We start from the raw sequence: 26259 nt of genomic DNA, 5'->3' as shown, positions 1-26259 counted from the left end.
ACCACAGCTTAGACTCTCCTCTTCAATCTCTCCCTTTGCTTCACTGCAGACTCCCTCCCCATGTTCCTGAGGTATCACTTACCTGGTTACATTTTAAGCCTCTTATGCTTTTCCATGTCTACTACCGCATCAGCTGGTTCCTCATTCCCTCTGGTTTGAATGACTGAGATGCTCTCACCAAAACCTTATCCTGCTTCCAGTCTCTTCCTTTCTTACTTCATGGGATGGCCAATTTTTATGCTTTTGCTGCAGTTCTGAAGCCTGCAGATTCTTTCTGCAGCCCCCACTTCAAAGTGAGATGCTTTCAGTGGCTTTCAGTCCTTCCCCTCCTTATCTCCTGTTTTTGATCCTCTCTAAGGCAGCTTAGCCCTTGTTCCATATTTATTTCCAGCTTTAACTATGGACAGACCTGAACAGAGTATATTGCTGTGAGTGTCATGAATGACACATCAAAACCTCCCCTGGAGAAGTGCACAGCAGCTCTTCCCGACCTCTCACCTTTTTTCTCCTTCTCCCAGGCGAGTCCTGTGAGGTGGGCTCACGGGGTGAAGTCAGAATGAGGGCTGGGGACAGATACTGGCCACACATAGAACTTGGTCATGGCTTTAAAGCTGACATTCTAATGGGTTAGAATGTGTGAAAATACCTCATGCTCTCTCTGTCACCAACCCCAAAACTGAGCCTTGGTTTTCACATCCTCCACATGTCTTTCCTGACCAGCTCACTCTGTGGCTCTCCCCCTACTCTGGAATATTCCAGGGTCTAAAGTTTGTAGGGCACATAAGCACCCAGGATTATGCTATCTGGGCATTAACTAGCTCCCCTGATGATAACATATACCCCTTGTCCCTCCAAATAAAACTGGGTTATACTCTGTCTATCTATCTATCTATCTATCTATCTATCTATCTATCTATCTATCTATCTAAATCTCTCTCTCTCTCTCTCTCTATCAATCATCCATCCATCATTTATCTATCTGAAATCCATCTACCATTTATCCTCTCTCTCTCTCTTTCTCTCTCTCTCCATATGATCTGTTTTTGGCATCCTTCCACAATGCCCCGCACATGCTGAGCAATGGCAATACTCAATAAATTAATTGGATTGCGAGTGTTTTACCATAAAAAATAATTCTGAACAGCCGGAAAACAAACGGAGAGGAAGTTTGCAAACAGCTTAGTGTGGCTGTTTGGTTACCTGGGATATTTGGTGTCCAGGAAGGGAACACCTTCCTTCTGGCGTGTTTCACTGTGGCTATGCTTATTTATGATGCTCTACCCTGTGTCTAGCTTCTACTCCATGAAAGCTTAGCCTATCGTTGAAAAAAAAAAAAAAAAAAAACAAGGATAGACTCCCCCGTTCACCCTGTACTTTTAAAGGAACTGGTGGGGTTAGGGTTCAGTGATTGGTTTTGATAGAAGTGAGTAAAATGACTATCGTGAACCCTGCCCATGGAACCAACTTATCATTTCCTGCTTGGTATTCTAGGTGTGACTTTGAAGAAATCTGGCTGATGTTCTTCAATCAATACAACACGTCTTCTACATCCAAACGAGTGTATCTTTCAGAATGTTCCCTTTGGGAGACTACTTACTTCAGCAGTGCTGCTGCCATTGCTCAACTATAGAAGAATCTAGAAACATAAAAGAATCCCTAAGGCTGAGGTCATTTCTATAAAGGGGGAAAAAATTCCACCTTTCTGTTCCAGCCCGACTTAAAGAGAAACATTATCTCAATGTGTTCATCAATAAAAGCAACTGTGCTAAAATTTAGGGGATGGAGACCATGTGGAAGACTAGCTTTTTGGGTCTAGATCCTTGCTTTGTTTACTTACCATGAAAAAACATGGTGCCACAGGATGCTGCAACTCTACACAACAAAATTATGCTACAGAAATGATTAAATGATAGAGGATGAATCTCATTTACAGAGTGCTATACGTGGTAATGGCAAGCATTATTTCTAAAATTATAACTACATTAACTTTATTTTACAGTCAATATATCACATGACTTTTATATATAAATGTTTAATCTATTTAATGCAACTTTTTTTTTTTTCCACTCCAGATTTATCTGCATGTCATCCTGTTGACAAAAGGGACTTACGGCAGTTTACAAAAACACATACAATATAACAAAAATAATGAGAGAGGGAGATAATCTGTTATTACATTTGTGTTTTAAAAAAAGAAGCTATGTAAGGTTCGGTTGTGAGCAGAATATTTCTGGCTAAAGAAGTGACCTCATGCGCCTTTTGTTTCTCTGGCTTTTCTCGGTGACTCAGAACCTGGAACACAGTGGTTCTTAAAAAATGGTAAGTGCCTGAATGAATATTAGCTTTGCGCTTGTCTTCTGTGGGCCTCTGTGCTCTGAGTCAGGGTTGATTAGCCTGCTTTCAGAAATCACGCCTGCCCTTGCAGAATATTCTGCCCCTGTTGATATTCTGGGGAATGTCCACTTCTACAGAAGAGCACAAATACGTCAAGCTTTTATGTGAAGACAACTGCCTTCGTATTCGCTACTCGTGAGCCTTTCTGTGTTTCTAGGTCAAATAGGGAAATTAGGACTTTGGATATATGTTCAGTTTCTTCATTTTACAGGTAATAGAAGGAAGAGCCAAAAAGATGAAGTCAGCCATCCATAGTCAGAGCTCATTGGTGGAATTAGAATACAAAGGGCTGTGCTTTCTTATCACATGAAAGCCTTATAGGGAGGCCAACAAACTCCAGGGTTCAAAGGTCCAACTTTACCACGAAGGAGCAAGCAGAGACCTCCTGATCTGGGCTTCGAGACCTGGGGAAGCTGGATCAGGGTGGCACGGATGCGTCTCAGCCCTGGTTTGGCTGCCCTGAGTTCCTATCCCCCACCCCCACAACCCAGGAAGCTGGGTGGAACTGTACCTTGTAATCCATCTGCTCTGAGCAGTTGAACACATAGACCAGGATGCCCAGTGCACGGCCCAGGTCCTTGGTGGTCTCGGTCTTGCCTGTGCCTGCAGGTCCTGCGGGAGCCCCACTCATGGTCAGGTGCAGGGACTGGGTGAGGGTGATGTAGCACCTGCCAAACACGGGAGGGCATAGGTCATCATCCTTGGGGGCCCAGTGAGATAAGACTAAGGCCCAATGCCAAGTGAGATCTGGCATAGCTTCTGAAAAGGAAAGCCAAGAGCCCTGCCCCTCTTGCCTGCTCCCAACAGCACTGTGGGGAGGACATTCTAGAGGGCAAGCTCGTCACAGTGCTCCCTCCATACAGGGCATCAGAGGCTCCCTGTCAGGTTCTTCTTCTTCTGGGTCTGCTTGCTCCTCCAGCTCCATTTCTCACTGTTCCCCTCCTCTGAGACACAGACCTCTGCAGTCCAGTCACACACAGCTCCGTTCATCTGCCAGACACACTAGAACTGAGCTTGTCCCTGCTCCTTGCCCAACCCATCCCCCAACTCTTTGAGTCGACCTGGATGATGTTCCTCTTTAATCTTTGCCTGGCTAATGGCCACTAATTCCTCGGGACTCACATTTGGCTTCACCTACTAAGTGTTCCTGGATCCCCCAACACCGGGGTGAGTGAGCAGAGGCTCCCTCAGCTCAGCTAGACTCCACTTGAACTTCCTGTGACATATATTGTATATATCTTCAGTATACATCTTCATAGGGTACATGAAGGCAGGGCAATATCTTATTCATTGTTTCATCTCCAGAACTTAGCACACTCTAGGCACATACAGGCCCTCAAAAACTATTTATAAACCATAAATGAATCTGTGAATGAATGGATCACATTCAATCCATTTAATCCTTTTGGGCCTCTTTTTACCAGTAACAATAAAATAAACTCAGCTTTAAGTTTACTTCTGGTACTATTAAAAAGGACTTATAGTTCTTAAAAAGTAATAAAAAATACCATATGATTCAGCAACTCCCCTCTTAGGAATTTACACAGGATAAATAAGAATATATGTTTACACAAAGACTTGTGTGTAGCACAATATCTACCTGTTCACAGTCCTTGTTCATAGCAGCAGTGTTCATAACAGCAAAAAACTAGAAACAACCCAAATATCTACCAACAGTGAATGGATAAGCAAAATGTGGTAACTCATAGAGTGTAATACTCTTCAGCAATATAAAGGAATGAAGTATCGAACATGCTACAGAATGGACGAACCTCAAAAACATTACTGTAAGTGAAAGAAGCCAGATATGGGAGATTGTATGTTGTCAGGTGGGGTGCAGTGGCTCGCGCCTGTAATCCCAGCACTTTGGGAGGCCAAGGCAGATGGATAGCTTGAGCCCAGGAGTTTGAGATCAGGCTGGGCAACATAGCAAAACCCCATCTCAACAACAACAACAACAACAACAACAAAACCCCAAAAAACCAATTAGATGAGTGTGGTGGAGTGCGCCTGTAATTCCAGCTACTTAGTGGGCTGAGGTGGAATGATTGTTTGAGCCTGGGAGGAGGAGGTTGCAGTCAGCTGAGATCATGTCATTGCACTCCAGCCTGGGTGATACAGTGAAATCCTGTCTCAAAAAAGAGATTATATGTTGTCATTCCATTGATATGAAATGTCCAGAAAAGACAAATTAAGATAGCCAGCAGATTAGTGGCTGCCTGAGGTTTGGAGTGAGAGAAGGAAATTATTGCAAATAGGGTGAAGGAAATGTTCTACAACTGGATGATGGTGATGGTCACACAACTCTATTTACTAAAAATCATCCAATTGTACATTGTACACCTGCAGTGGGTGAACTTTAAGGCATGTAATTTATGCCTCAATACCTCAATAAAGCTGATAAAATTGTGCCGCTGTTCTAACTTTTTAATATCTAGCTAATCAATACATAGACTCTCAACTTAACAGGTGTGGCTGTGTGGGAGGGTGTCCAAAATTAATTCTCTCTGTTTCTGAATCTGATGTTGTGAGATGACCAGAGACTCTGAGACTCTGAAGATGCCACCTTCATGTCAGATGGTGGCTGGGTTTCTACTGTCTTGACTAAACCTTGGACCGAAATGGTTTTTTTTTTTTTTTTCCTTTTCCTTTTAAAAAACAGAGACAGGGTCTCGCTATGTTGCTCAGGCTAATCTCAAACTCCTGGACTCAAGTGATCCACCCCTCTCAGCCTCCCAAAGTGCTGAGATTATAGGTGTGAGCCATTGTGTTCAGCCCCCAGATGGTTTTGAAAGTCTTTAAGTTCCCTTTTTCTCCTTTAATTAAGTGCAAAATTCCCTTATCTGTTTCAGCCTTTGAAAGGCTGAATGTTGCCCTTCAGACCTGCCACAAGGCACGATGAGGTGAGTCAGGCTTAGGGTGAAAAGTTGGGTCTGGTCTTGTCCTTCTTGGCCATTGTTACCATTTGGTAACACTTCTCTTTCTCGTCTCTCTCAAGCATTCCCAGCTAGATATTCACGGAGCCCTATGCGCGGCCTTACCTGCACCTGCCCTCCGGTGCTCTTGAGTTTCTGGCTCCAGGTGGATCCCAAGCCTGCTACCTCTCCCAGCCTCGGGCTTCCTCTACAACTGCTCAGGGCCTGCCACAGCCCCCTACCTCCCAGGAGGACAAGCTGCCTGAACTAGCAGAGTCTTCAAGCCCCGACAACTCACCTCCTCACCTTCCTTCCCTCTCATTGCCTTTCTGTCCCACAGCTGTCCCCTCTGCCAGCTGAGGGCACATCACAGGCCTCTTTACTCTGGAGCTGCAGGGCTCTCAGAGAGTTTGGGAGTCCAGAAACACCAGGTTTCACAAAAATATAAGTTGCATAGAAAAAGTTAAGAATTCCTGAAAATAAATACATGGGACTGGGTCCATCTCTTTTTGAGCATCTACTGAGCTTTTGGGGGAAATGTCAAAATATCATTATCTTTTGGGGGAAATGTCAAAATATCATTATCTTCCCCTCATAAGAACAGAACTCCAGAAATGGAAGGGATTTCCAATCTCCTACTTTACATATGGGGAGACTGGGGTTCAGGGAGGGACAGTGGGCTGTCTAGTGAGTTTGAAGGCAGGGTCATTGGGGCTTTCACTCAGGCCATGAGAAAAAACACATAAAAAAGAAAGACAGGACCGGGCATGGTGGCTCATGCCTGTAATCCTAGCACTTTGGGGCCGAGGCAGGTGGATCACCTGAGGTCAGCAGTTCAAGACCAGACTGGCCAACATGGTGAAATCCTGTCTCTACTAAAATTACAAAATTAGCTGGGCGTGGTGGCACGCACCTGTAACCCCAGGTGCTCAGGATGCTGAGGCCAGAGAATTGCTTAAACCTGGGAGGCAGAGGTTACAGTGAGCTGAGATGGTGCCACTGCACTCCAACCTGGGTGACAAGGTGAGACTCCGTCTAAAAGAAAAAAAAAAAAAAAAGAAAGAGAAAAGAAAGAAAGAGGCAGTATTTGTTTGTCACAAGGGAGGCTGCCATGACGCCTGGGCCACTGAGCCAGCAGCAAGTCCTTTGGGACATATCCCTGCTCTAGGATTCTCTCTGAGGTCTTGTTAGAGTGCTCATCTCTTTAAACACCCAAGCCAGCTCCTTTGATGCGCTCCTGCTTGCAAATGTGGGCCAGCAGACCATGCTAGAGCTGTTTCAGGCACGGACTCTGGAGTGAGACAGAATGAGTTCAAACCTTGCCTCACTATGAAGCGTCCGTGAGACTCAGCCAAGTTATTTAAACCTCTTTGCACCTTAAAAACAAAAGCATCCTTAAGATCTATGACATCGCCTTTTCTTTGTACAAGGAAACTTAGATAAATTTGCTGCTTCAAAAGCAGTGGCAATTGTGACAATGGCAGAAGATCCTTAAGGAAGAGAGATCCTGGCTGACGAGTCCCAACTTGGATATGGATTGATTTAGTTTGGTTCCAGTGGGAACATGGGAATGTTAACGTTGGAAGGGATTTTAAAGGTGAGGCTGTTGGACTCTTTCACCATGCTAGGTGCTCCCCCTTTAAATCCTTCAAATATGATCATATAGCCTTTTCTTTCAGTGAGAGGCACAGTTTATTATTCTAGAAGTCAGCCCATTCCACAGTGGGCTGGTTCTAATTGTTTGAAAGGTCTTCTTAACATCGAACTAAAATTAATCTTGTTTTCTTTGGGAAAAGAACTTCTACAGGTTTTCTTCTTATCTGCCCCACCAGGGTCTTCTGAGGATATGATGAGGCAAGATATTTGGAAGTGCCTTGAAAAGTAGGAAACCGATCAACTTTGAAGGTATTATTTTTGAGGCAATAAATTCTTTTTTTGATACAGATATTCAACTGGAAGATAAAGAAAATATCAAAGCTGCTATATCTTGATTTCAGCTATGAATAGCCTGTGCTTATCACAGAAAAGTGGTCCAGATAATCTTAGAGTAGAGTAGGTGGAGTCATACTTGGCTTGTATTAATTTTCTATTGCTGTGTAACAAATTACCACGTACTCAGTGCCTTAAAACAACCTCCCCTTGTTATCTCACAGTTCTGTGGGCCAGAAGTCCAGGTGGGTTCTCTGCCGAGGTCTCACAAGGCCAGACTCAAGGTGTCTGCTGGGCTGGACTATTATGTGGTGGCTTTGGGGAAGAGTCTGCTTCCAAGCTCATTCAGGTTCTTGGCAGAATTCACTTCTGAGGTCCCTGTTGGCCAGGGGATCTCTCCGTTCCTAGAGGCTGTTCTACCACCTTGCACACGGCCCCTGTCACCTTCAAAACCAGCTACGGCGTGTCAAATTCTTCTCATGCCTCAAATCTGACTTTCCCTTCTGCTGACTGAGGAGCCAGGAGAAAGCTCTGTTTTTAAGGGCTCGTATAATTATATTAGGTCTACCAAAATAATTTCCCTTTGCCATATAACAAAACACAACCATGGGAATAATATCATCACAGTCACAGTTTTTACTCACACTCAAAAAGGAAGGGATTATGGAAGGGTGAGGGTCCTTATAGATCATTTTTAGAATTCTGTCTACCACATGGTTCAATAACCATAACTGAGGAATGACCATGAATGCAACGGTATCTACCTTCAGGGAGGCCCCGAGGCATACTCAGCTCACTGATGTTTAATGTCTTTACTCATAACTTGAATTAAGAAATAATTACTAGATAGATGATAGAACAAATTTCTAAATAATGTTAATGATGAAAAATGATGGGACAGACCCAACAAAATCCAATTTAAGAGGGACAAATGTAAAGTAATCTTCCAACCACGTGGATACATGCAGACTGGGGAAGATATGGATAGATGAAAATCCATGTGAAAAAAACCCAGAGCTTTCAATAGGTTTCAAGCTCAACGTGAGAAATTGCATTAATAGAAATTTCCTTTGCACTAACCTAAAACAAATCAGTTCCTTTTACAACACTTTAATATTAAAACTTTGAAAATTTTTTGTTCTTGGCATAAATGCCCCCAATTGTAGGATCTATTCCTTATACCAACTGGTTATGAGATTCTTCATCATCCAATGCTATCTTTTTCTTTGCCTATGCTAATTGGTAAATGTCTTTCTCAAAATGTGACAGAACTGAGAGCAATGCTACCCATATCATCTCTCTAGCAAAAATTATAGCATGCCTAGTAACTAAACTTGAGTAGTTATAATTACACTTCTCATTATTTGTCTGTCTCAGATATGATTAGAAATTCTAGGAGTGATTTAGAAAACCCAAGAAAATCAAGAGTAAAACTTTTAGAATCTGTAATACAGGGTAGTAAATGAGTAGAATGGAAGATAAATATATTGTAAGTCATTTTTTTTTCCCTGTACACAAGTGAAAAGAAAGTTAAAGATAAAATGAAGTTAGGCAAAGATTTCTTAAATAAAACACCAAGTGCATGGTCCATAAAATAAAAATTCATAAGTTGAACCTCATCAAAATTAAAAACTTTTGCATTTCAAAAGACACCATTAAGCTGGCGAGGTTGAGGAGAAAAGGGAACACTTATACACTCTTGGTGGGAGTGTAAATTAGCTCATCATTGTGGAAAGCAGTATGGCGATTCCTCAAAGAGCTAAAAGCAGGACTACCATTTGACCCAGCCATCCCATTACTGGGTATATACCCAGAGCAACATAAATCATTCTACCGGAAAGACACACGCATACGTGTATGTTCATTGCAGCACTACTCACAATAGCAAAGACATGGAATCAACCTAAATGCCCATTAATGACAGATATGATAAAGAAAATACGGTACATATATACCACAGAATATTATGCAGCCATAAAAAAGAAAGAGATCATATCTTTTGCAGGAACATGGATGGAGCTGGAGTCTATCATCCTTAGCAAACTATTGCAGGAACAGAAAACCAAATACCACATGTTCGCACTTGTAAGTGGGAGCTAAATGATAAGAACTTATGAACACAAAGAAGGAAACAACAGATACTAGGGTCTACTTGGCAGGGAGGGTGAGGGAGGGAGAGCAGCAGAAAAGATAACTATTGGGCACCGGGCTTAATACCTGGGTGTTGAAATAATCTGTACCACAAACCCCCATGACATGAGTTTACTGATGTAACAAACCTTCATATGTACCCCAAAACCTAAAATAAAAGTTTTTTTTAAAAAATAACCTATTTTTTTTCTTGAAGCTTTTTAACAACAACAGCAAGAAAATGATGAGCAACAGACTGGGATAAAGTATCTGCAAACACATATGCAATATATCCAGAATATACAAAGAATTCTCAAACTCAATAAGAAGACAGACAGACCAAACAACAGAGAAAAGATATGGGCAATTATTACACCCAAGAAGATGTATGAATGGCTAATAAGCATGTGAAAAGTTGCTCAACATCATTATTCATTAGAAACATGCAAATTAAAATCCAAATGTCATATTACTTAACAGTCACCAGAATGGCTATAAAGAAACAAAACAGACAATAACAAATATTGTCAAGGATGTGGAGAAATGGGAATCCTCATATGTTGTTGGGGTAAATGTAAAATGGTGCAGCCACTTTAGAAAACAGCTTATCAGTTTCTCAAAAAGTTAAACATAAAAGTACCATAAGAATTTTCCTCCTAGTATTCACCTAAGAGCAATGAAAACATGTCCACACAAAGACTTGTACACAAACGTTCAGAGCGGTATTATTTATAACAGCCTCAACTGAAAATCATCTAAGTATCCATCAGTTGAATGGATACATGCCTGTGGTATATCTATAAAATGGAATATTATTCAGGAATTAAAAAACAACCAACTACAGACACACACCCTGTGTTGAGTTGAACAATGAGAACACATGGACACAGGGAGGGGAACATCACATACCGGGGCCTGTCCGAGGGTGGGGAGCTAGCAGAGGGATAGCATTAAGAGAAATACCTAATGTTGATGATGGACTGATGGGTGCCGCAAACCACCATGGCATGTGTATACCTATGTAACAAACCTGCAAGTTCTGCACATGTACCCCGAAACTTAAAGTATAATAATAAAAAAAATTATGTGTAGTGAAAAAAGCCTAGCATAAGCAACTATCTATTGTAAGATTCTGTTTATATGAAATGCCCAGAATAAGCAATGTTAAAGAGACAGAAAGTAGATGAGTGGCTTCTAGGGCTAGGCATGGTTTCCTGGTGGATGATAATTAACTGTAAATGATCAAGAAGGATTTTATTGTGAGGGGATTGACATGTTCTAAAGCTGACTTACAGTAATGGCTGCACTGAATAAAGTCACTAAAAATCATTGAACTGTACACTTAAGATGAATAAGTTTTTGATATGTAAAATATACCTTAATAAGGTTTTTTGTTTTTTAATTTTTCCATAAGTTATTGGGGTACATGTGGTATTTGGTTACATGAGTAAGTTCTTTCATAGTTATTTGTGAGATCCTGGTGCACCCATCACCCAAGCATATACACTGCACCATAGATGTTATCTTTTATCCCTCGTCCCCCTCCCACCCTTCCCCCAAAGTCCATTGTATCATTCTTATGCCTTTGTGTCCTCATAGCTTAGTTCCCACATATCAGTGAGAACATGCGATGTTTGGTTTTCCATTCCTGAGTTACTCCACTTAGAATAATAGTCTCCAGTCTCATCCAGGTCATTGCAAATGCAGTTAATTCATTCCTTTTTATGGCCGAGTAGTATTCCATTGTATGTATATACTACAGTTTCTTTTTTTTTTTTTTTGAGACGGAGTCTCACGCTGTTGCCCAGGCTGGAGTGCAGTGGCGCGATCTCGGCTCACTGCAAGCTCCGCCTCCTGGGTTCACGCCATTCTCCTGCCTCAGCCTCCTGAGTAGCTAGGACTACAGGCGCCCGCCACCGCGCCCGGCTAATTTTTTGTATTTTTAGTAGAGATGGGGTTTCACTGTGGTCTCGATCTCCTGACCTTGTGATCCGCCCGCCTCGGCCTCCCAAAGTGCTGGGATTACAGGCTTGAGCCACCGCGCCCGGCCATACTACAGTTTCTTTATCCACTCATTGATTGATGGGCATTTGGGTTGGTTCCACGATTTTTCAATTGTGAATTGTGCTGCTATAAACATACATGGGCAAGTATCTTTTTCGAATAATGACTTCTACTCCTCTGGGTAGATACCCAGTAGCAGGACTGCTGGATCGCATGGTAGTTCTACTCTTAGTTCTTTAAGGAATCTCCACACTGTTTTGCATAGCAGCCATACAAGTTTACATTCCCACTAGCAGTGTTCCCTGTTCACTGCATCCATCTGTAGCCAACATCTACTGTTTTTTGATTTTTTGATTATGGCCATTCTTGCAGGAGTACGGTGGTATTGCATTGTGGATAGGAGATTTTGTTTTTATTATATATATTTTTAAAGAACAGGGAAATAAAGTTGTTTTAAATATAATAATAATGAAACAAAATCTTCTATAGCAACAACAACTTTAAAAAGACCCAGAGATCACATTAAGAAATAACCAAAATATAAAGACAAACTTTTCCAAAAAACATGACTGCACATATGAATAAACAGAAATATACCACACATTATAAAGATGGCTGTTTCTTCCAAATGAAGTTGAAAGTATTAAGGCACACCAATCAAAAACCCCAGTGGTTTATATTTTGGAATTTGTCATTTGAAAGAAGAAACAGAAGTGCTAAAAAAAAAAAAAAGAAAGTGGAAATGAAGGTAGATGATGCAGAGCTTTACCCTACAAATATTACAACTCAGGATAAAGCAAACATCTTTAAATACTGTGGTACAGAGAGGGACTGATAGACTGATGGAACAGAATACATAGTTTTGAGGTAGATTGATGAGCTTAGAACTTCAAACATGGTAGAGCAAACATCATAAATCATTAAGAAGAACTGGTTACTCACCAAAAAACATTAAGCCCACTAGTCACTTTGAAAACAAAAGAAATAACATTATATACTCCCTACTGTCATTCCTCTGGGATTTCTTTGCCCAGAATATCACCCTTTGGAGAGCCATCTCTCCTCCACAGCTTGTATTCTGATGGGCTGTCAATCATACCTTTCCTATCCTTGGGGCTGGGGGACAAGGCTCAGGATGGGCAAAATACTCAATCTCATTGGCTGCAGTGACTGGCTCAGAGATGGGCACAAGACCCAAATAGGACCAATCGGAGACCTCCCTCAAGGAATTTGCTATACATGCTGGGCAAGAGAGGGTCTCTTTTCCTCCTGAGTCAGAAGTGATAAAGGCATAGGCATAGAGACCATCCTTCCAGTCTATGCAAGAAAGAAGTCAACATTCAGAAGACATAAAGTCATAACATATGAGAGAGTTTAAACCCTGAAATCTCCTAGTTTAGGTCCCAGAGCTGGTTATACTGCAGCAAGCTGGACTCATTTTCCAGATGTATGAGATAAGTCTTTTTTTGGTCACTTCTATCACTGGTAACTGAAAATGTTTTCACAAAAATGTTTTGACTCACTTTACTCGGTAATCAAAAGATTTCCTAAAAAATTAAAACAGGTTAAAGGAAAAATTAAAATAAGCTAGACTAGAATGAAATATAGGGGAATATTAAATTGATCTTGAAACAAACATGGATTTTCTAACCATAAGTGATAAAAGAATATCCCAGAGAAAAATGGGCAATGACAGTAATAAATAATTAACAGGAGAAGAAAATCTAACAGCTAATAAACACATAAAAATGTTCAACCTATGAGTAATTAATGACATCCAAATCCAAACTTGATACAATTTTGAATAATAAAAGTAATTTAAAAAAAGTAACAGTAACACTTAATGCTGGTCAGGGTGTTGTGCAATTAATACTTTAATAAACTATTAGTGAGAGTAGGAATAACATTTTTTTCATGAACGATTTGAAAGTGTGTGTCATCTAATTATTCTGCTTCTTGGAATCTATCATAAGGAAATAATAAGATATTTTTGCTTAAAATTTTACATATAAGTGAGTTCGTACAGCTTTATTTTTAATAGTGAAAGCTTAGATGTAACCTAAATAACCCATAATATGGTTATGTTACATAAATTATGGGATACTTATAAATAGACTATAATTCAGCCATTAAAGTATTTTAGAAAAATAGAGAATACGCATAGTATGATGTTAAATAAGACAATCTATGATGTTTAATATATAGCATATGATTTCAGTTTCATTTTTCAACATTCTACATGTAGAATGAAACAAACTACATATTAACAATGGCTATTTCTGGGTGACTTTTATTTTCTTTTGTACAGAATACTAAACTTCCCAAATTTTCTCCAGTAAAACCATCAGAGAAAAACTTAAAGAGAAAGCGTACGACTTTTGCTGGCTGTGTCCTTGCCCAGAAAATCACCTTGAAAGACTCTTGCATCAATTATATTTCACCTACTTGCAGGAGTTCCTGAGAAATTAAGGGGTACTCAACATTGATAAGCAGTTGATTAAAACAGTACTTAACACAGCACAGGGCAGAAAGGGGCATTTGTATGTGAAGGTGAAGGAAGGGGAGCAAAGCAGGAGGAGATCATCCAAAGGTCGAGAAACGACTTATGAGAATTGCTTTTGTTCAGCCTGAAAAAACATTTCCATTTAGTTCTTCAACTTAGTGTGGTGCCGAAGTCCTGTGACAAGGGCTGAACCATTGCACCTATTTATATATTCAAGTCCCATCCAGGCAATGAGAAATTCCAAAGAAACAGGCATAATCATTTGGATGTACTGTAAAACGGGTGTGCTTTTAATGAATGTGCAAAGGTTGTATGGATCAATTGTCCATTTGATTAATTCTTCTGGCAGGAGAGAATTAAATGTACTTAGGCTACACACCAGTAAAAGCTGAATGCTTTTTAAAATGTGATTTTCTATGTTGAGGCCAACTTTTTTCTGTGCAAAAAACATTTCTTGAGATAATAATGGAAGTCAATGAGAAAATGGAATTTGCCATATACATATTCAGCTACATACTACTTTGTCAGAAAAGCAACGAATGCGCAAACAAGGTGCAGGTCTGTATAGTATTCACCCTTATTTTAGCTAACCTTCCTTTCAAGTTCTTATTTGCATCGTTTCACAGTAGAGGCCATAAATCCCTATTTCAGAAATAATGCATCGTCGAAACTTTACCCTTTCCCTCTATAAGGTATTCAGCACTAGTGTACTAGAGACGTCTAAATCCAAAAGTGGTAATTATCTTCAATTCCTGGGCAAGAGCGAAAGCCCAGGGAAAAGAAAAATCTTGTACTTTTTATCACTTGGAATGATGTCTGATATGTCGGTGGAAAGGATGGAAATATTCTGAAGACCTGGCACATATCTAGAGGCTCAGGAATCATTTCATTGCATTCACTCAAGGAGTATTTCTTGAATGCCCTTTGTGTGCCAGACACAGTGCTAGGTCCTGGGAGTACAGAAAAATTGAAGGTCAATGTTATCTTGGAACATATAGTCTACAGTGGGGGATAGATTTATCAAATTGCTCAAATACATAATGCCTTCATTATTCTGTCCCAAGTGGTGTAAACTCCCAAACTATTAGCTCATATTCCAAGACAGGAAGAAAAATTCATTGCAGTAGGGAAGACGGCTGTACAGGACCTCCTTCCTGCTAATGACTGAGAATGGCCCTGAAGACAGATACTAGAGGGGTCCAGTCTGAATGAAAAGGTGGGAACCACTTTTCCTTTAACCCAGACAGGATGAGCTCCTCCAACTAATCGGCCCAAGTAACACCTGTAAGACTCCACCCCCCGACCCCCAACCCCAGTTGCTGCTTCCTTTACCATCTAGCTACTGAGAGATAGACATCTCCCTCTGGAAAGATGCTATTTGCATTTGTCTTAAGCTGAGGTAGGGAGGAAGATGGATTCCCAGCTAAGAGCAAAACACAGAGTAGCTGTTTCTTCTTCTTTGGGAGCCAAGACACAGACAGAGTCCTGGACAGACCTTGCCCCTAAGTTAACTTCCCTTGCTTGATTCTGTCTATTCTTGTGATCCTCAATATTTAAATGTCATTCATTCATTTGACGATTGTTAATTCAACACCTACTAGGGGCTGGGGACATAACAGCAAACACGATAGACAAAGGTTCTTCATTGCTAGAGGTTTACTTTCCAAAGGGGAATGCCAACAACAAGGAGGCAAGCCAGGTCATTTCAGAAAGGGGGAAACGTCAAGATCAACAGAGGCTCTGTCAGGGTTACCTGCGCTTGCGCTCTCTCTCTCTTCATATACACACACACACACACATATATATATCTTTCTCTCTCTCTTTATATATATACACACACACATATATATCTCTCTCCTTATATACACATATATATCTTTCTCTCTCTCTCTCTTTAGATACACACACATCTCTCTCTCTCTCTCTTTATATACACACATATATATCTTTCTGTGTGTGTGTGTGTCTGTGAGAGAGAGAGGTTGCCTTTTAGAAACAGTGGTCAGGGAAGGCCTCTGAGAACAGAGAGCAGAACAAAAGCATGAGAAGCTACCAGTGGAACAGATGGCCTTGAGAATGGCATTCCAGGCAAAGGGAAGCAAGTGTGTGCAGGTGCTGAGGTGGAATGAACTCCAGGTGATCAAGGAACAGAAAGGAGGCCATGTAGTTGGAGTGTAGGGAGCGAGCCATCAGGGTGGCTGATGGGAACTACCAAGTCCCATGCAGAGTTCACATTTTAGTCCATGCACAGTCGGGACCCACTGGAGACAGTGATGTGCCCTCTAGGGGACACCACAAAAAAGAGCTACAGAGTAAGAGGGAAGCAGTTTGAGTGGGACTCTCCTCTCCCCTTCCAGACTGGGGAGAACAATGAATTAAAGAAATGAAAAACAGAGGAGCAGAGGAAACATCTTGACCACGATGCTTCAGCTATGAGGTGCTGAGCTATGAATCACGTTGGGATTTTCAAGTACTTGCTTTGGATTTTCCATGTCCCATTCATTCCATGAACCCAGTGACTGAAATTTAACTGAATTGGAAATACTTATCAAATACTTGGAAATATATCTGAGGATTTGACTAAAATACAAGTGATATCACTGAGAAGAGGAAAAGAGAGAAGTTAAAAAATGGCAGATTCTATCTGGCCATTTTAACTGTAACTCACAATTTCTGACAATCTCTTCATTACCTACAAGTCATTCATCTCAGTGAACCAGTTATTCAGACATACAACGTCTTTTGGAGAAGAGGAGATTTAATGTTCAATGGAATTAGAAGGAAAGGGTATGAACTCCCAGTGGAATTTACAGAAATCTCAGCGGAATTAAAATATCATTTCTCCCACGCACCATGACTTATTGTTCTGCCCTCGCTCTCCTTTACCTGTGTTGTGCTGTCAGATGAGTGTTCATAAAGTACAGATTTCACACTCTGATGAAATTTCTCAATAGTTTATCACTACTTTCTGGATAAAGAATATATTCTTCATGCTCTATATTCTGACTCCTTTATGGCTGACTACCTCCCCCAAAGTCTGAACTCCCTCTTCCAGGAACATATCTTGAGTATTCCCAGGTTCATGACTTTGCCCACAATATGCCATTTTCCAACAATATTTATCAGTAGCTCCTTAACTTTGGGGGACGCATAGCATTTTAATAATTAAGGAATGCTGTAAATCCTCTTAATAGAAAAAGTGACTCGTGAACAGATTTTTATACAATTTCATGGACACCCCAACAGTAATCTCATAACCTATTGAAATCCTACTGGAATCCAATACATCCTTTAAGCTCCAGGTCAAATACTATCTCTTCCGTGAAGCCTTTCCAGTTCTTTTCCTCCTACTGTGAGTGGAGGCCTCTGTGCTCAAAGGGCTTTCTGCTGAGTCACCTGCTTGGAAATTTGTTGCATATGGCCTTGTACCTTATTTTATACTATGGTCTTGTACTTTTCCCCTTGGTGATATTTAAATTTTTATCCACATATGTCTTATTTCCTTCATTAGAACTGGAGTTTAAGGGCAGAAAATGTTTTAGTCATCTTAGTATTCCCAGTGACTTGTTCGGTGTCTGGCGTGAATTCATTCATGTGTGAATTAATGTAAGTGATGGAAATGATGTCTTTCTTAAAAAAAAAAAAATGCGAGCTCCTGAATGGTTGGAACTACCTTGCTTATTTCTTTGCATTCCCAGAGTAAGAGGTACTGAATAAATGTGCCAGTTAATTGATCAACTGATTGACAAGAAAATAATAATAGGGATTGATTACTGAGCACTTATAAACTAACCTCCTTAGGAGTATTACTATCTTTTTATGTGCTTGTTTTAATGAACCATATTTATTTTTATAAATATGACTGGAAAGCAAAATACATTATTCACTTAAGAGTTCTTAATTAAATTGCATTATGACATTGTCAAGAGAATAGTTTTAGAGAGTTATCATAATCTTTGTGCAGTTTAACATTCTAAGGTATATTTTTTAACTTCAATGAATATAGAAAGAAATACCTCTTTGTGTTTTGTAAATGGAGGTGAGGGGGTTACCAGTATGCTTTTTAAATTGATACATATTTTACATATTTATGGGGTATATGTGATATTTTGTTACATGCATAGAATGTAATGATCAAGTCAGGGTATTTGAGTTATCCATCATCTTGAGTATTTATCATTTTTATGTATTGGGAATAACTGAAGTTCTCTCTTCTAGCTACTTCCAAATATACAATACACTGTTGCTAGCTATGGTCATGCTATTCTGCTGTTGGATGACAGAACTTATACTTTGATCCAATTGTATGTTTGTATCTGTTAACCTACCTTTCTTCATCTCCCTCCTACTCTCCCTCCCAACATTACTGTCTTTAATCCTTACAATAATCATGGAATTTGTGAGTTACCACTTCCATTTCACAATGAGGAAACCAAAACTTAGGTCAATATTTTTCATAATCAAACAGCTGGTATATGTTAGGGCTGGTGTTAGAACTTGGGTATATATGACCGCTTAGTAATTCCTCAAAAAGTCATGACTCATTGATTTGCTCTGGGATTTGTTCCAAGAAAGGCCCTGCCCTACATCCTTTCAGTTTCACTTTAAACCAGCTGTGTTGAGTCAGGCCCTTTCCCTGTAGCTCTATGGACAAATAGCAAGTGACTGGGACTTTGACCCTAGATGTCCACTGGCTGGCCTGAACCAGACAGCAGTAAGGCTGTCAGTGGTTGACACCAGTGCTCACCTGTCAGTCAAAGGTGTGATCACCAGGCGAGGTGTGTTTCCCAGGTACTCATAGGAATACAGAAACTGGGCATCACAGATGTTGGCAAAGCAGTGTTGGACCTCGTCATCCCAACGATGGCGCAGCTGAGACAGCCACAGGAAAGCCTGGGCATTGTCTACCTAAAGAGAGAGTGGTAGAGTAGGTGCGTAAATCATAGGAAGCAGGGGATCCCTTGGCCACAGGACACATAGAGGACTGATGCCTTGGCTGTTGACTGCTGCTAAAGTGTGCATCATGCTATGGCCACCACATATAGAAAGCACAAGCTGCTGTGATTACAGGGTTCTATCCCAGCCCTTTGGGAGACCAAGGGAGGTGGATCACCTGAGGTCAGGAGTTTGAGACCAACCTGACCAACATGGAGAAGCCCCGTCTCTACTAAAAATACAAAGTTAGCTGGGCGTGGTGGCACAAGCCTATAATCCTAGCTACTTGGGAGACTGAGGCAGGAGAATCACTTGAACCCAAGAGGCGGAGGTTGCAGTGAGCCGAGATTGAGCCATTGCACTCCAGCCTGGGCAACAAGAGTGAAACTCCCTCTCAAAAAAAAAAAAAAAAAAAAAAAAAGTAGGAGCAGCCACTGTGATTCTCTCCCAGCTGTCTGGTCAGTGCTGTACAGACCCTGGGGCCCCCATATTTTGGTCGTATGCAAGCTGTTCTCAGTGTAGCTGGACACAAAAGTGGGCACCCCTGGATGTTTGGGACCCACCTTCTGAGCAATCATCTTGGCTACCACATCCCGGGCATGCACATCGATGGTGCAGATGGTCATAATCTTCTGCCGGTCTCCCTTGGAGAGCTGGCCAATCAGCATGGTGATGAGGGTTTTGAGCTGAGCCACTTGCTTCTTGTAATAGTCCTTCATGGCACTCTCATAGCCTTCTTCCAGCCTGGCAAATGCCATGCCCACTTCTGTTGTCCACCAGATCTGAGTACAGGTCAGGGCCACCTGTGGCAGCAAGAGTTGCTTAGTAAAGCTGTTACCATGGCTGTTTCCAACCAACCCACTCATCACACAGCAAGGGCTCAGGATGTAATTGTGTGGGTGACATGAGCCCTATGCCTCTCTCTTCCACCAGCACTGACTAAGTGAACCATATGCTCTAAACCCTTGAAGGTGTGAAGTTGTTACAGCACAGGTGGGAAAGCACTTTCCGCTCTTGAAAAATGTATCATTTGGTTGAGAATAACCCAAGATTGACTCTGATCAAGGCCGTGGCTTCTAAAAATTGTGACGTGGATGATACAGTCTTTTACTTCCTAGAGTAGCAACTTTCCCAAGCTTGGGAAGACAACAATATGTTGCCCAGGCATCCCAATGTCACACACTCTTTGCTCTGCTCCTCTGTGGTCTGACAATCGAATTTAGTGAGTCACTGCTGATCATCTATGGCACACGTTTGCTCTTCTACCATACTTTCACTACATTTTAAAGATATTTTAAAACGTCAAAGTGCCTATTTTTAAATGCCAAGATGAAAGATACTGAAATTCAATGTGGTTGATATGATTTGCATTTTCGGAGATTAAAAATAAATAAATAGAAAAAGCAATTGAAATACATATTTCTTCCATTTGCTGGAAAGCTTTGTATAGAACGTGCATAACTTCGATTATTCATGGTGGCGAATTTAGATACATTGCTCATCTGCAGTATCATTTGGTTTGGGGGACACCACGCTAGATGACATTTACTGCAATAGGGGGAGGCGACACATTCTCTTGTCTCAAAATTCTGATACAGGTAAACAAGGAAGCCTGATGGGAACCATTCCCTTTGTGCAATGGAGAATCTTGTTGTAGTAAACAGCACCATTTCTGTTCATCCATTTTTTTCCCTTTGAGTTTATGTCCCATTAGATTTTGTTAAAGAAGCTCCTCCTCATTGGCAGCCTTACTGGGACAAATCGAGAGGATCATCCAACCCTACTGTTAATAAACACCTCTTCTTCTCTGCAGTGCGGACTCCTTTCTCCTTTCTTCACAGCTAAGTTTCTCCCTGCTATCCACGTTCACTGTGAACACTTTCTTTTTTATCTTTTCTTTTTTTTTGAGACGGAGTCTCACTCTGTTGTCCAGGCTGGAGTGCAGTGGTGTGATCTTGGCTCACTGCAAGCTCCGCCTCCCGGGTTCATACCATTCTCCTGCCTCAGCCTCACGAGTAGCTGGGACTACAGGTGCCCGCCACCACATTCGGCTAATTTTTTGTATTTTTTAGTAGAGATGGGGTTTCACCATGTTAGCCAGGATGGTCTCGATCTCCCGACCCCGTGATCCACCTGCCTCGGCCTCCCAAAGTGCTGGGATTACAGGCGTGAGCCACCGCGCCCGGCCACTGTGAATACTTTCTACCTTTTCCCACTCCTCAGCCCCTGCAGTGTGGCCTCTTCCCTACCACTCCCGTGAAATGGCCTCACCAAGTTTATCCATGAACCTTCTTCATCCTCTTTATTTTGCTTGATCTCTTAGAAGTGTTTGATATTTCCGACCTCTCACCTGCTACCAACAATTTCTTGCTTTGTTTCCATGATTACTGTTTCCCGGTTTTCCTTCTGTTCCCAAAAGACCATTTCTCATTCTGCTTTGCTGTTTCCTCCTTCCTCCTCCTCCGGCTCTGAATGATGCTCAAGAATTTGTTCTGCCCTCTTCTCATTCTACATACTTTCCAAGGGCAATGTTATCTACTCTATGACTTTGATGACTACTAAATGTCTGCAACCCCCAAACAGAGCAACACTACTACTATACCGTTAACTGAGGGAAGGAGGAGCGGCATACTGTAGCCAGAGTTACTTTAAACATTTCTTTTTGGTCTGTTATTCTCTCTTATTATGCTCCTGAGAAACCTATAAAGAATTCGGATCTATCTCAGAATCAAGGCAGACTCTCTCACATGGTCTATAGGAACTGGCTTCCAGAATCCACCTGCAGCCTTTGCTCCTCCTCCACTTACTCTGGCTCAGACACAGCATGCTCACCCCAGCTTCTGAGCCAGGGCTCTTCCTCCTACTTGGTTGCTCTTTGCTCCCATTTTTAGCTTGCTAACTCCTGCTTCACATCTCAGCTTTCATACCATACGCTTAGGGCATGTCCCCAGACCTCATGAACTAGCTGTATGCTCCCAGAGTACCCTGAGCCCCCGCTATTAAAACACCAGCCATCGCCGGGCGCGGAGGCTCATGTCTACAATCCCAGCACTTTGGGAGGCCGAGGCCAGTGGATTACTTGAGGACAGGAGTTTGAGACCAGCCTGGCCAGCATGGTGAAACCCCATCTCTACCAAAAATACAAAAAAAAATTAGCCGGGCGTGGTGGTGCATGCCTGTAGTCCCAGCTACCTGGGAGGCTGAGGCAGGAGAGTGCTTGAACTCGGGAGGCGGAGGTTGCAGTGAGCTGACATCACGCCACTGCACTCCAGCCTGTGCGACAGAGCAAGACTCCGTCTAAAACAAACAAAGAAACAAACAAACCACCAGTCATATGTGTCAGTAATTCAGTTCCACATGAGCCTGTAAACTCCAGCAAGACAGGTTTCATTGTCTTGTTCCCTGCTGGTGTGTCCTGTGCTTAGCACAGAGCTTGGCGCACAGAAAGTAGGCTGGCTCAAAGAGTTGAACTGTTGACATTTTCTCCCTTCTATAGCCAATGAAGGCAAAAAGAGATCACCCTTGATTTCCCAAGGTCAGGGTTGACTTAGGCCATGGTTGTCAATCCCCCTGCTCCCACCTGCTGAGCCCTCACAGTGGTCTGGGATTCAAGCCCCCTTGGCTGTGAAGCACGCAGCCAGCCTGATGTCTACCAGCTGCTGAAGGCTGCAGGAGGCTGTGGAGGAAGACAGTCCTGTGGAGGATGGGGGTCCCGTTAGGAGAATACCTGAGCTGGGTAGTCAAAGAGCCACTGCTCCCTCGGCTTTTCTTCATAGGCAGTTACACCTTCTGTCATCTCATGCCTCACAGTGGCCTTCATGTGACCGAGGACATGGTTCAGCCATATTTCCACCTGAAAGAACAACTCGGGTTAGAAACTGGGTGCCTAAGTTTTGAGGCTGGGCGTGGTGGCTCACGCCTGTAATGCCAGCACTTTGGGAGGCCGAGGTGGGAGGATCATGAGATCAGGAGATTGAGACCAGCCTGGCTAACATGGTGAAACCCCGTCTCTACTAAAAACACAAAAAATTAGGCCGGTGTGGTGGCGGGTGCCTGTAGTCCCAGCTACTTGGGAGGCTGAGGCAGGAGAACGGCGTGAACCCGGGAGGCAGAGCTTGCAGTGAGCCGAGATCACGCCACTGCACTCCAGCCTGGGCAACAGTGCAAGACTCTATCTCAAAAAAAAAGAAGTTTTGATTAGTCCTACATATTTTCTTCCACTCAGTCTGAGGGAGTGAAGGAAGGGGAGTCCAGACATTGTATACAGTCCCAAGTGGCTGCCAGAAGGTGCAGAGGGATGTGCTGTTTACATAATCCGGGATGGTGATAAGTGAGACCCAGACATAATTAACAGCAGGCTGATGTGTGCATTTGGAATATGCAGGACAGAGTAGCAGGTTAAGGGGGTGGAGGCTGTCACCCAGAGCTCATACAAGGAAACAGAAATCTGGGTTGAGCTGGGTGTAAATAAGTCAGTGGCTTCTTATGACCTTGTCCCCCCTGAGTATGAAGTACAAACCAGGATTGTATTCCCCAACTAAATGCTTTCTGGGTCTACGGAAAGAACACATTGTGAATGAAACCCCAGGGCCACCCTCATATAACTGAGAAGCGATTATTTTCTGGCACTAGAATTGCTTTCTTAGATACAGGTGATAAGGGTGGAACTCTGTAAAATATCCTTACTCCAGGTGTTATTTGGCACTAGATGAGAATCCCCAGGGGCAATGCTTTGCTGGATTATTTCAGAAGCTTATACTTTAGCAGTGGTGCTAATGGATGGGAAGGATACTTAAGGGGAAAATGGTCCCATGGCTTGTGTCCCTTGTATTGGGCACGGAGATTTGGAGGAAGCAGTTTCTGGAGCAGGGTGGTAGTTGGTTCTCCAAGGGGAAGGCTGTGGGAGGAAGTGACACTGAGGCACATTTGTGCAGAGAGGGGACATCTCAGGAAAGCAGTTGGTTTCAATAAAGGACATTTTTCTCCCAGGGAGGGTGTCAGTGTCCCAGATTCCCCCGCAGGATGCTCTAGGGGTTGCCATGTTGATGTCTCCTGGTGCCACTAATCATTTTAAAATCCTTTTCTCATTGACTTGGGTAGTTGTTTATGTGCATTTCATTTCCCTCTGCACAGGTCTTTGGTTAAGGAAAAGATATGAATGTTGACATGTGTCCTTCCCCGAAAGAGGAAAGTAGGGCACCAGCTGCTGCTCCAACGTCAGTTCAAGTCAAAGAAGCTGGCTCTTGGAGGGCACCGACAGCAGCTCTGGACCAAGGCCAGAAAGGCCCTCCTAGAGTTGATGCTGATCATATTTGAATGAAGGTATTTGAGAGAGAAAAGCAGAAGGAGGGAAAAGGGCTATCGTGTTACCTGCCCGCTGCAGTCACAGGGCTCACTGAAAGCCACATACTCTTCTTCTTTGCTGTACATGCCAAGGCTTGTCTTGGTTGGTTTCCCACTGGCATCTAGCTGGAATCGCATCTTGGCCATGTTGTCAAAGAGTTTGGAAAGGTGACGTTGAACCTATAAAGGGAAACCAGGCCAAAGGATCATAGAACGTGTTTGGGAAGTCGCTTATTACAATTGTTTAGAGGCCTGCCATGTGACAATCATTGTGAAAGACAGAGTGGTGGATACCAAGCATTTAGAAGGAAGTTTGTGGGAACAACGCTGATGTGAGGACAGGAATAAAATGAATCTGTAGAAGTGGCCAAAGAAAGACTGAATAAAACTAATGAGAGTGGTGCACCAGCTACAAACCAACTAAGCCACAATGGTTTGACTAAATTCTGCTTGGTCTACTAGAGATAGGACTAGATCGGAGAAAAACACGATGGGGAAGTTGTAAACCTTTTTCCTAAGAAAACACTGTCATGGTACAGGAAATGAGCAGAGGACCATCTGGTAGAAAAATGCTAACACGCATTGATTCTGGAGAGTCAACAGTGGTGGCGACAGTGGCCTGTGGAAGAAGCCACCCTATTCTTTTTTCTTGAGATGGAGTCTTGCTCTGTCACCCAGGCTGGAGTACAGCGGTGCAATCTCGGCTCACTGAAACCTCCACCTCCCAAGTTCAAGCGATTCTCCTGCCTCAGCCTCCTGAGTAGCTGAGATTACAGGCGAGTGCCACCACGCCCAGCTAATTGTTGTAGTTTTAGTAGGGATGAGGTTTCACCACGTTAGTCAGGCTGGTCTCGAACTCTTGATCTGCCCGCCTTGGCCTCCCAAAGTGTTGGGATTACAGGAGTGAGCCACTATGCCCAGCCATAGCCACCCCATTCTTGAAACCTCTTCAGTTCAACAAACACACATCAGAAGGTTTCCAAGCAGGGCAGGCATGCTCATGGCAAGCATGAAGTCTGGCTGTGTCGGGCTGCTCCCAGGCATGGTATCTCAGGTGTAGAGGTCCTCTATAGTGATTGCCTGGGGCAGTAGTGCTAGGAGGGATGCTAGATAGAGCTATGTTGTGGTCCTGAGGTGAAGAAAATAGCAGACTGAAGGAAAAAGAATAAACAAAACCTGCCCCCTGGTAGAGCTTCTTGAATAATTACAAAGAACCCTCCAGTTGCTGGTATCCTGACTTTTAATGCTAAATTTAGAACAACCAGCTCTCCAGCTTATGAGATGAGAGAGGACAAATCTGAGAGTATTTAGGTAAACTGTGAAGGTACCCATGGAGACACCACCCACACTGATTTGGGACAAATACCAAGACAGACCTTTCTTTATTGAAAAAAAAAAAGCAAATTAAAAACAACAACAATATAGGACCTATGAAAATATCCCAAAATTTAAAAGGAGAAAACAGGACTCAAGAGGGCAAATAAGAGCATATGTATAAAAAATGTACAATGTATATATGTTATTTTATATCTATAATTAGTATGTATAATATATTAATATATAATTATTAATAATATAGATATATTATATAATATATTGCTATTATATTAATAATATAATATAATATATTAAGATAATATGTATCAATATATTATTAATATATAATTATATATTATATAATATCTAAATTTTATATAGGTATATATACTATATGTTATAAAGTAACAAAATTTTTATATGTATAAAATTATATATATAAATTATATATAATTTTTTATATATAATTTTTATCTATATAATTTATATATAAGATTTTTGTGTATAAAATATATATATAAATTTTTAACCTTTTTATATATACAATTTTATATATAAAAATATACAAATATACAAATTTTATATACAAAATATATAAATATATATAAATTATATATAAAAAAATATATAAAATACATAAATTATTTTTTATATAAAATATAAATTTTATATATATAAAATATATATATAAATTTTTAACCTTTATATATAATTATATATAACTTTACATAAAATTATATATAAAATTTTTTAAACCTTTAATAATGGAAACAAATCAATTTGGAAACC

At 41.6% G+C, this 26259-nt stretch overlaps 1 protein-coding gene across 2 annotated transcripts in view; it reads right to left on the bottom strand.

Annotated features, from left to right (window-relative positions):
• DNAH9 (dynein axonemal heavy chain 9) overlaps positions 1-26259 on the bottom strand; it is a 374175-nt gene that overhangs the window by 248855 nt on the left and 99061 nt on the right. The window contains exons 23-27 of one of the 2 annotated variants that reach the window (XM_005582917.5): positions 24181-24333; positions 22538-22663; positions 19374-19613; positions 18623-18783; positions 2906-3062 (exon numbers count right to left, since the gene is read on the bottom strand). In XM_005582917.5, coding sequence (XP_005582974.3) covers positions 2906-3062; positions 18623-18783; positions 19374-19613; positions 22538-22663; positions 24181-24333 — 837 coding nt within the window. Of the gene's footprint in view, positions 1-82; positions 331-2905; positions 3063-18622; positions 18784-19373; positions 19614-22537; positions 22664-24180; positions 24334-26259 lie in introns of those variants that run through there. The other variant, XM_065532787.2, reaches the window with a different exon arrangement.

The sequence above is a fragment of the Macaca fascicularis genome, chromosome 16, assembly GCF_037993035.2.
Source record: "Macaca fascicularis isolate 582-1 chromosome 16, T2T-MFA8v1.1".
Lineage (NCBI taxonomy): Eukaryota > Metazoa > Chordata > Mammalia > Primates > Cercopithecidae > Macaca > Macaca fascicularis.
Note: the sequence above shows the minus strand (reverse complement) of the source record. Positions and strands in the feature narration are given on the sequence as shown.